The 12,142-nt window shown below is 40.8% G+C and overlaps 1 protein-coding gene across 18 annotated transcripts in view; it reads right to left on the reverse strand.

Annotated features, from left to right (window-relative positions):
* The window catches only part of TCF4 (transcription factor 4), a 384,420-nt gene that overhangs the window by 188,627 nt on the left and 183,651 nt on the right, over nt 1-12,142 (reverse strand). For 14 of the 18 annotated variants that reach the window (XM_018039407.1, XM_018039409.1, XM_018039408.1 and 11 more), the window contains one exon: nt 3,607-3,671. In XM_018039407.1, the coding sequence (XP_017894896.1) occupies nt 3,607-3,671 (65 nt within the window). Of the gene's footprint in view, nt 1-1,129; nt 1,226-1,711; nt 2,347-3,606; nt 3,672-12,142 lie in introns of those variants that run through there. The other 4 variants (XM_018039414.1, XM_018039413.1, XM_018039412.1 and 1 more) reach the window with 3 other exon arrangements.

Consider the following 12,142-nt stretch of genomic DNA (forward strand, 5'->3'; position numbering starts at 1 on the left):
ACTGCCCAGAAGATATTAATAATAAAACCATCGCTTTAGACTTGGGCTATCTCCTAGAAAGACAAAACAAACACTTCCTGATAATCAATGCTCCACTTCCATTTAAGGGGATAACCTCTGCCTTAATTACAAGTATTTGTGTTGACATCACCACCTCACTAAAAAAAAAGATTTCAGGAAGATTTTTTTTTTTATGGTTTGCAATCACCAAACATCCTATTCAAAGCAGCAAGAGAAGCCAAAAGCAAATGACATTTTTTTCCTTTCGTCATGCACAGTGATGTCCATTAGGTACTAGCTATAGGCTATCGCATGAAGATCAGACTATCCTGCAAACAACTTTACTTCCTCTCATTTCGTTTCTGTCAGACTTTCCATTATAAATTACATTTTCTCTTTCAGTTCAAAAAAATAGTAGTATGAGGTTGCAATTTGGCAAAAGCATTTTAAGCCTGGGTGTAATTTCCGTACCCCAATTTGATTGAAATTAGTTTTGCCATATTTAGTGAGAACTAAAAAAAGTCCGTTTGGCCGCTTTGGTTTCTATGGGTTTATGTTCTGTACAATTTCAAAAGGCTGAGAAGTTACCGACTTCATTTCCGATCATTTTCAGTGAAAATGTATTCATGAATTTATATTATCCCACTATTATTTTTAATGAAAACAATTTAATCGCTAATAAAGAACCTGCCAGCTTTTGTGTCTCGGCTAAAACACCCACTTTTTAAAAGTCCCATGTCTATCACTGTCAGTGGTACACCCTCAAGAGACACATAACGGATATATACATATATACATACATAAACATATGTATATATTAACCTGATGCATTCTGAGACAACACACACCTCAAAATAATCATGATTTATTTCTCCAAGACAGTAGTTTGGCTACCTGTTGCTTACCACTGCTATTTCTCTGCACAAAACAAAAGGCTACCAGAACCGAAGAAGGATGTTCATCTATAACAGTGCTTATTCCAGTAAGTCCACAGGGTGCAGGGTTACAACACGACAGAGCAGTTTGGGGAGCTCCTCGGGGCATATCAGTTAAAGGATTTCCATCCAGCACCTCTCTAAGGCAGTAAGCAGGAGAAAACAACAAGCTCCCATCTCCACGAGTCACTCACCTTGCCACACAGTGGGGAATCGTTTCAGCTGTGATCTGCTATTTAGACTTGAAGCCCAACACACGGAGAGTCTGCCTTTCTTTGGGGTTTGCATAGCTGGTGTTGGAGAACAGGAATTCAAAACGCAATTCGGCTCAAGAGAAACTCATTTTCACCGGAAGACACACTAAGGTCTGTTCTATTCTCAAATTTCACCGAAAGCAGAAATTCATAAATATGCCCCCCTCTCCCTCTCCAACCCCGATTTCCTCAACTGGGGAATTTCCAAAATTGTGCTCTTTGCTTTCTCCTTAAGTGATCACCACTGTTTATGGCCACTGCTGAGCCCAAGCTGAGCAGAGTCAGTCCTTGCGAGACTCACAACCGGGAAGAAGAAATCAGAATGAAAGAAATCTCCACACTCCATGGCTAGATTATGAAGACTTTTTTTAGGAGAAGCGGATGCAGCCGCGCTCCTATATACAACAGGATTCTCCTGGACACGAACGTCTCAGAAGGAGGCATTCCCCAGGCCAGACATTCAGCCATCACACGCCAGTCTGTCCACCTCTGATCCACCCTCTGCCCCTTTCCACTTCTCACCTTGCGTTTGCCCAAAAAAACGAACTTCAGTCGCACCCGAGGGCAGTATTGCCCACAAACCGAGGGAGGGTCTGTGTCCCGGCACACACACACTGACAGACTCACGCGGGCTGAGTGACGCTTTCACAAGTTAAGGGGCCTCGCGCTTACTCAGCAGAGGAAATCTTTGTGTCTGGGAGGAATCACGCCAATTCCTATTAGGAAGAAAGGATACAGGGGCGAGGAAGTCTATTCTCTCGTTGACCAGAAAAAGAGGCCGGGCGAAAACAGAGACCTCTGCCATGACCATCTGCGAAAAGGAAGGATGTTGTCAACTTTCTTCGCCCCAAAACTCAAACGACCTCTGCTTTGACCCTCAGAAACAGATGCACAGGAACAGGCTCTTCTGCAGGAATTGAGAGCTTTACACCAGAGACCCGGCGCTCCGAGGCGCTCTGCCCGAGCTATCTGCCCCGGCACATTTGCACTCACATTCCAAAGATGTTTCCGTCGCGCTGGAATGGCTGTAAATTTCTTTCCTGCAGAATTCTTTCCAAACAAACTGCCGTCAACTGTACTCTGCAGCGTGTGCAGCAGGGAGGTCTTAAACCAGCACCGTTCACCTCATCACAGCAAACCTCTCAGATGCCGAGTATGACTGAACGGGTGGCTGGGCCAGAGAAGTAAACTTTAAAAATGCAAATCTCTCCAGAAGGGAAAAAAAAAAAAAACACCACACAGGACTCCACCAGAATTCCACCTTTCGGAACCTATGATGGATACCTAAAGGCCACCTCCTCAAGCAGGCTCTATTTAATGACTAAAACTGTCTGCTTACATTTTCCAGGATCCATGAAACAGGTTGTTTAAAAAAAAAAAAAAGCAAAATGGAATTTTTTCTTCCCCCATCATTAAAGAAAACGGGAGGGTGAGAGGGTGCAGGAGAACAAGCATTCCCCTCCCAGCACAAAAAGAACTACATTTGTGTTTGGATGAATAATGTAACGCTAGAAAGCTTTGAATCTGAAAGAGAACCATTAAATTCTATCAAGAGTTTTCCAAAGTAAGAAAGCAATGCCCTTAGAAAAAGAAAGTCTAAATCTTTCAAGAAAAAAAAGAGAAAGATATGAAACATGATTAGTACCGATACTGAAATTAAAAAGAAAGCGTCTATAAAAACTCAATTGTCTTGAAACAAAGCTTACACTTTTGGCTATGGATAGTATTTTTAGAACTGGGCTTTCTCTGGAGAGTTGAACGTATGCAAATGCACAAAGCCCAGAGACACACACACGCTATACCTTTGCATGACACTGGCATTTTATTATTTAATTAAAGTACTCTTATTTTTCTAGCTCACGCATGCCTCCCTTGAGACGGCTTTGCTGTTAGCCTGCTGGCCTTGACTTTCAGCCAAAAACAATTCAGAAACAAAAAGGGACAACAAATCATATTTTCACAGACATTTTTATCCCTCAATACAACCCTGTGTTCACACAACATCCTACAGCCCCTATGAAAACTATAATTTAGGGCAGTAGCCACCCAAAACCTAGGATCTGACACATGGCTGCACGAAGCATTTCCAGTGTAAGAAATTCTCAAGTTCTTAATTGCAAATAAACTCTTTTGATAGAACCACTTTCCCCGACATCGCTGGTTTGCAAACAGTGCCACTGGTACCGGCTGATGGATGGAAAAAAATAACAACAAGCCAGTGAATACAGTGCTGATACGATGAGGTGTTTATGGCTTCCGCGCTCGGTGTTGTTTCATTACTTTGTAAGAGAGTCAGGCATCAGAAGATTTTCGGTGCCTCAGTGCCCCAGCCTCAAATGCATCACCTAATTTACAAAACACACTGATTCACCAGGCTCATTCTCTCAACCCTTCCCCAAAGAGAGACTCTCACTTACCTGGTGGCAACCCTGTAAATTCGATTCTCTCCCATAAGATGAGTAGGAGCCCCTTTCTGTTTTACCTGCCAAGAGAAACAACAACAACAAAAAAGTGTAAATTGTGTTTTTCCTTAAAAACAAAAAAATCTCCTTCAGGTAACAGACATCCACTTCTCTTCCCCGATGTTTACATACGAAAAGTAGGCACTACTGGCAATGTATGCAAGCAAGGCAGAGAATAACACTTCCCCACGCTGGCTATGCTAAACTGGAAAAAAAATATCCTTCATTCCTATTCTTAGCCAAACTGCTCCACACTTCCAAAAACTGTCATTCCAATGGCCTCCACTTTCTCTAACAAACAAATTGTCATTCCTTATTTTCACTTTCTTTCTCGCTCACAAAATTTAAACAATTTCATTTTTATTTACACAGCAGGCACATTATCTATGTAATGACCCTAGCCTAGTCATTCCCATTGATTACATTGACACTTAATGGTGAGGCCAAAGCTAATCAATCAGGACTCTCCAGATGGTGAATAAAGCAAAGAAACTATTCACAATTCTGGGTCTCTCTTCCTCTCTCTCTCTCTCTCTCTCTCTCTCTCTCTCTCTCTCTCTCTCTCTCTCTCTCATTTAAACTCCCTTTCCCAGGAGTAAAGACCATCATGATCAAGATGATGATGGAATTTACATTTGGGAAAGAGGACTGTTGAAAAACTGCCCACTCTGAGGCCAACTTCAGGTTCTACCAGTAGACTCAGCAGAATACGGGATAACGGAACATCAGTGTCTTGTTCTGATTCTAACACTCTGGTTTTTTATCTGTAGTCTCCTCTACAGAGATGTACAGAGCCATATCTAAGGGTAAAAATCAAGGCAGCTCATTTGTTTCTTTTAAAAAGTATGTTGAGCCTTAACTGTCAGGAGGAAAACAATGAAAATACCTTACAAGAGATCCAACCAGTAGAACATACCTAGCGACACATAAAGAATTGTTACAGAGAACAGTCCACAGTAGGACAATAAAAAGGGCTCGTCCCGCCCACAACACAAACCCCACCCTGTCCAAGACAGAAGGATGTGTTCTTCCCTTCAGACTAGAGCTTAAGGTACATTGTCCTCTTTACCCAGGACTATACTATTCTTTCTTCCAATGGGAAAATTCAAAACTAGTATTTTGAGAGGCTGGATGGATCCTTCGGAGTTCACAACACCCAAGTTTTTCCCCCTTGACTCAAGTTAACATAAACGTTACAAGCAGCAGTGTTCAACTGTAATCTTTGAGTTCAATGACAATGCTATGAGGGTATGCCTTTCTGACACCACACAAGGAATTTGCCTTTGATAAATCTTAAAACTAGTCAAAAGCTCACCTTGTATGTGAGTCACTATAGACATAAAACAGAAGATGATTTTTGAAGGAAGTCAAACCTGAGTCTTAACATCAACCCTCTTCCCCATCAGTATCTCAAACTTGGGGACACACTCCCGCCACCCAACTTCTGGCACAGTATTCAGTACAAAGCAGAAAATCAATGACCATATCAGTTTCAGTCCAATGAAACAGGACACCAACTCACATATTCAATCCTGGGAGGTCTAAGAGAATAACTTTCACTGTATGAGGATTTTACATTGAAGAAGAGATTCATTTGCCCGTTTTAGAAGTATAAATGGTCATAAAGACCTATTTATTCTTCTGTGTCAGATGGAAGCTACTTATAGTGTTTAACTTCTCTTTACACATATTACTAACAGAAAAAATACCAACTCGATCTTTATGAGTTATCAAATGATGTCTGTCCTTCCTTAAGCTCTCACATCTACAAAGCTTTAATACAACCAGGACATGATTCCCTTTGACACAATATCCACTTGTTTAGCAACTAGAAAGACAAGTAGAGAGATAGGTAGACATGCAGACAAGCAGAGAGACAGAAAGAGACACAGATAAGGAAGAATTTACTCTGACTTCCGAGGAAACTGAGTATCTAGTGTCCTGTTCTGGTGACTTCCAGAAATGGGAAGGAAAAAAGGCAATCTATTTCTTTCTCTAGAAGGAGTTACTGAAGCTATCTCCTACAGAATTTCACCACCTGGCATTATTTCCCAACCTGACTCCTGCATAAAGACCTGGAGAGATGAATTTGCCTACCAGAACTTGTCTCAATTCATATATATATATATGTATGTATGTATATACATATATACACACACACATACACATACACACACATATATAAAGTTAGGTCCATTTCTTTCATTCTTTTAAAGGTAGAGAGGGGGTCCATGCAAATAGTAAGGATGTGAGAGAGAAAGAGAATGTGAATAAATAAACAGGGGAGAGAAGAGAGAGGAAAAGAGGAAAATGAAGGGAGGAGAGCGGACTGGAAAGCACAGGGGTGGGCAGAGAGCAGAGGAGGGGAAGAGCCGAGCAGGGATGCAGGCGGCGCAGAGTCCCCAAAGTGCTCTTGGCTACACGGACCCAACATTCTTTACTATCATATCAGATACAGACTGCTTAATCTTAATTTTGCTTGTTAAAAAATATTTATCCAGATACAAAAATAAACCCACTGCAAATTACAAGTTGTCAGGGTTAAAAATCTACTCCTGTCTGTGTGGGGGAGGACAAGAGACCAGCATAGACATGAATCATTCTCAGTAATTCGAGTGTTTCCATGACATCAGTGGGCACCCGTCCAGGACCCTGTCGAAGTCTGTGAGGTACCGAAGAGGCAGCGCAGCCAGCAGGAGGCTGGGAGGTGCACTTCTTCCCCCCCCCCTTTTTTTAGGATTATATTCCTTGTAAAGATTTCATCTGTGACATCCACTTTTACCATCAAATAGATCGCTCCAGAGATCCTGAGCAAACACATGTCATTCTGATAGTGTAAACCTTTAACTTTATTACATCTTTTTGTTCCCAAAATCAACTATAAATCTGTCCTTCGAGCTCAAATCCCTGTTTGGGAGCAAAACAATCAGGGACATGGACTGTGGGTAAACCCAAGCACCTTCTCAAGCCTATCTTATCTACTCTACTAATTTCCTAATGACAAAAAGCAGCCATTTTACAATGGCACCTCACTTCCAGGGAGGAAAAAATATACACATCTTTTGTATAAACTGTCCACCAAAAATTAGCTATGATCTTGATGTCAGTCTTCTGCTTAAAATGCTCAGGAACATTTGTTTCAGATAATAAAATTCTCAAGAGCACTGATAACATGTTTGAGTAGGATCCTTAAGTAACTATCTGTGCTCGTGAACACAAAAGCTCCTAAATATGTGTGTTTACTCTATGCCAGCCATGGATTTTTGTCACTTATACCCAGTGGCTGGCGCGGACAGCTTCTTTCCTCCATTCTTCGCCACCGACCTCCCCCCTCATCCCCACGATCACAACGGAGCTTTGAAAGAGCTCAAGATTCTATTTTTCCAATATTTAAAAGAGATAGCAGTGATGAACAAACCCGGCGCGTTCACTGCGGAATTTTCGAGACAACCCTCCAGTACTAGAATGCGACAGCCGCTGCGGATATTTTTTGGCACCAAGACAAGGGTGGCAGTGCCAAGCCCCATGGCTAAAAGTACTCAAAAGAGGCATAAGGGCAGCATTAATCGCTCAAGTCTTTTACTGCATGGAGTACTGTTGTCCATATTTTAAAAACTAAAAGTACCCGTTAGTAACATTTGTTGTCTGCCCACCAAGGGGGTGGTCGGGGGGGGACTCTGAAATATACACCAGAAACAAATCTTGTCAAGCATTTGATTCATTTTTATACCTAAAAGGACCAAATGTTAAATTTTGCTGCTGGTGACGATTTGCCGTGCATGAAACAAATAATATGACCTAATAGGCTACACTGAAGGCTGAATGAAAGCTACAAGAGAGGATTTCATAAACGAAGTCGACATATTGGCTAAACAACTTTCTTCTGCAAAAATGATGTATACAAGGAACATGTAATGCTATGTCACAATTTTTTAAATTAAGCAAGAAAAACGCTGTAAATGAGCAGACACAACATCCGTCAATCAATCCTTCTAAAGACAAAGGAGCTCAACTCGCAGCCCCTTCTCTAGAACAAGTCGGCATCTACAGTGAGCAAACAATCCGGAAAGTCAACACGTGTTTTGTCCAAATTGAACCCATCAGCTGTTAAAAACCTATATTTAAATTTGATTATTAAAAATGACACCAATGGGCAATCAATAAAGGAGTCACTTGCTTTTTCTGTTGCCCTTGAAAAACTCGAAGCTAAGCAGAAAATATAAGCTGTTCCCATTTATTTTTAAAGACCAATCCTTTTGCTGATTTATTCAACTGTTCTTTATCTTGCTGCCTCATGAAAGATAAAGAAAAGAAATTTAATGTGGGGGTGGGGGGGAGTTATGATGAACAAATATCTATAATTCAAAATCTAATACTTTTATATTCTTACATAATTTTCCATTTGACTCCTAATTTGCCTTACAATTTATTCACGGTATCCCATTGCAAGGGAATGCCATAGGAAATGACTGAGAATTAAAGTGTTACATGAAGGGAAAAACTGGTATCATAAATTCATTAATTCACAAGGACACATCTAAGAAGTATCCCCGCTGGCAGACTGCTACACCTAAACAGTTCTAATCCATTTGGAGGGAGTGAGAGACAGGCAAGAACAACTTATCCATAATATGATTTTTGGAGATAAGCCGAGACACAGATGCGTCCACGGGTGGTTGACCCATAGGATAACAATAGGTTGTGTTTGGGTTTCTAGCTTTTCATTCGTACAAGGCCACTTTTAATATTACATATAAATGGTAAGTATTTCACCAACAACCAAACAAGATGCACTATACACTGGAAAACATCCTCCTGTGAAAAGCCTTGATTTAAAAAAACAAAAACAAAAAAAAGTGACCTGATGTTGTAGGACAATACCCAGCAAGGTTATTCCATTGCTAATCCTCATTCTGGGAACTGAAGAACCAGCCCTTTGTTCTCTATCACCAGACTAAGGAGCTCATCACAACCCTGTTTGAGTTAAATCTCTGTCCCTGCCCTCAGCCCATCCTTGGTTACCCTATCATCTGGGGGTGGGAGGCATACTGAAAAGAGTATTTCATTAAACAATAACCGGAAGAGTGGTTCCAAAAATATACATGAGGTTATTTATAATTTACAGTTCTCTCATCTTTCCCATGCCTACCTTTCTCTCTCTTGTCCACACGATACCCGAGTTCTTGTCACGTATCCCCACTACACAAAGAGGTTATGTAGACATTCATTCAATCTACACAAGAACCAACCCTGTGAGGCACATAATATAAACACCATTTTACAGATGAGAAAATTGAGGAACGGAAAACTGCCCAGGCTCACAAAGGCAGCACCTGTTAGATGCAGGATTCAAACCCTGGCAGCTGGATTCCCAAGGCTGGACTCTTCGTACTACTCTGCGCTGCTGGAATTTAAACTCGGGCAGGAAAAAAAAAAAAACAAACCAAAAAACTACAAACACATGAGAAGCCCAATTCTGAAGACTAAATCCCAGAGCTCAAAACACTCATGAATTTGATATGAAATTAATGAAAGTGTCTTAGAGGTGGTGATAATTTACATTTACATGGTGTTTTATTCCTAAAAGGTCTCTAGGTACTTAATAGCTGTGCAAATAATGTACACCAGAACCTGTGACTTCATGAAAAAATCTGCAACCATCTCCACAACAACTGGAAGCAGCTAACTGACAAAAACGTGGCCGCAAACCACGTCTCGACACACGTCACTTGTGAAGAACGTGAGTTCAAACCAATGAAGAAAAGAAGAGTGAAAGTAAAAATAGTCACAGTTTAGGAGAAGACAAGACAGCACTCTAGTGTCTTCTGTGGAGTAACAGGCCCACAACAGGCTCCGAAAAACAAAAAGGAGGCAAATTAAAAAGCCCAGGAAATGTTACAAGCTGCCTATATATCTCTCTTGACCCCCAGAAATTTACACTGGATCTTAGCATGTGAAATCCTCTGAAAAAGTCCTGTAATGAAGACACTTAATTTCAGTTAATATCTTTTTTAACTTCACTTTTAAATTTTAATCAAACATTTTATTTAATTCAATACATCCAAACTATTACCATTTTGACATGCAATCTTTCCTAAATCCATTTGAATACACATACCTGCCCTTGTCTTTTTGCCTACTGACACAAATCCTGAGGAATCTGAGAAACCACTCTTTAAAAACTTAACATTTAAAAGAATGCCCTGGGTTACTGTATTTGCAATTTTCTATCAAATAAATAAGGTTAAAATTTGAATTTTATTTTAATTGACCTAAAAATACTTGTGTTTTGTTGTGATGTTTCCACGAATATACACCTTTGTGGTTCTGACTAGCCAGTCAATCTTAATTTTCCCTGATCCAAGCTTGGAGGTGACAGTCTGGGTTTACAAGAAACCAGAAACTGACGTTATTTTCCTTATTTCTAAAATACAGAGAAGACCACTGGTTCTTTCCTGTAGAATCCTACTATACTTTTAAAATCCAAATTTAATAAATTTCATGCTAAAAGAGTTACAACTCAATTTCAGGGGATAAAATAGTCATTCCACAGTCTAGAAAATTCTCTTCCTCCACTTCATCCTAAATTGAGAACAGAAAGAAAACTCAGAGGAAAAGTGACGAGGCACATAGTTTGCAGCAAAGAATGATGAGACACGGGGACCAAATCATTTTGCCAGGAAGACTAACTTCAGTCCTTCCTTTAACTGATGTTCTTAAATCATCAAAATAGAACACTTGGTAGTAACTAGAGCTCTGACCTTGGAAAATTATGAGTTTTTAGCTGCTTTCTGTCATTGATTCACCTCATCTCGTCTAGATAGTGCCTTCAAAACAGTGGGTGTACCAAAATTCCAGATATACTTAAGAGTATCTTGAGGTACCACCAAGACTCTTCCTTTGGGGGGATTCTAAACATGGTTGAGAATCTACATCCAATTCTCCTTGAAGCCCTCACATTTGTAAAGCATTATATAGTATGTAAAGCAAAGACAACAAGACCCCAAGAGTTCCTTAGATGGCCATTTTACCCCCATGTTTACAGCACATGCGTGCACTCAGTCGAGTTCAACTATTTGCAACCCCATGGACTGCAGTCCGCCAGGCTCCTCTGTCCATGGGATTTCCCAGGCAAAAATACAGGAGTGGGTTGCTATTTCATCCTCCAGGGGATCTTCCTGAGCCAGGGATCAAACCCACATCTCTGTCTCCTGCATTGGCGGGTAGATCCTTTACCACTGACTCAACTGGGAAGCCCTATATTTATAGCAGAAGTCACTAAAATTCAGAAAAGGTGGGGAATTTCCTGACGATCCAGTGGTTAGAACTCTGTGCTTTCACTGCCAAGGGCGCTGGTTCATTCTCTGGTTGGGGAACTAAGATCTCACAAGCCCCGTGGCAAAAAAAAAAAGGGGGGGGGGCAACCAACTTCTAACAAATAAAAGAGGTTGTACAGATATTGAGACAAAGCTAGAACCTAAATAACCAATTCCTGTACCAAAATCTGTTTTTACAATATGCCACCTTTATTACCCATAGCTATTGTGGTAACAAAAGATGATTCCACTCGCCTTTTTCTCACTATGTAGCACAGCCCTCTCCTCAATTTGTAGTAGGTAGAAGAAGCATTCTCCAGTCCTTTGATGAATGAAAATGTTAGAACAGGTCACATTTTGAGTGACCATCCTTTGGGACACCAAAAATCCCCTTTTCGATGCAAAATGAAAAGTACGGTCTTAGATTCTTCGGCCCACCCCGGACAACAGTTGGGATCATCCCCTCCCTCGCGCTTAGCAGAAGTGCCCACATTATCAACTGAAAGCGTGTGAGCTTTATCCTTTCTCTTCCCAATGCAGGAAAATCTTTTATTGAAAATAACACTAATTCCACCGAGTGTGCAATTAATCAACGTAATCATGGGGATAACTTAGCTGTTTGGGGAGGTGTGTCGAATAACTCTTTAAGGCCACTAAAGTGCCACTTGAGTCACCAGAGTAATGATTTTCTGAATCAGCAATTTGTACAAGGGTCCCCTAGGGGCCTGAAGGACTAACACTAACCCTGAAATCACTCAACTTACTTCTAACGAGTAACTTACCACTGGCTTGATGTGAATAAGATCTCAATGGTTCTGCCCGCCCTATTTTATATTTTTATTGCAGTTAAGTGTCTACGGTGTCTGGGCATAACCAAGTCAATGAAGGCTTCTGAAGAAACATCATATAAGTCCGAAGTTTTGCTTTTATTTGACAAAATGTAATCATTTTGCATAGAAAAATGAAACACAAGGTCAAGCTTGCAATATACACTGACGGCATCAGAAGCACGCAGAAACAAAATGTTTCTGTTGTCATCTTAGAAGGAAAGAAGACAGGATCGGGGTGGAGGAAATCAAGCCCCTCAAATCAGTTCTATGGCTCAGACACCCCTGCCAGTCATGAGAACTGTCGGAGGTCTTTTCTTAAAACAGATACCTGGGTTCTCCACCCCA

This window comes from Capra hircus, chromosome 24, assembly GCF_001704415.2.
Source record: "Capra hircus breed San Clemente chromosome 24, ASM170441v1, whole genome shotgun sequence".
NCBI classification, from domain to species: Eukaryota; Metazoa; Chordata; class Mammalia; order Artiodactyla; family Bovidae; genus Capra; species Capra hircus.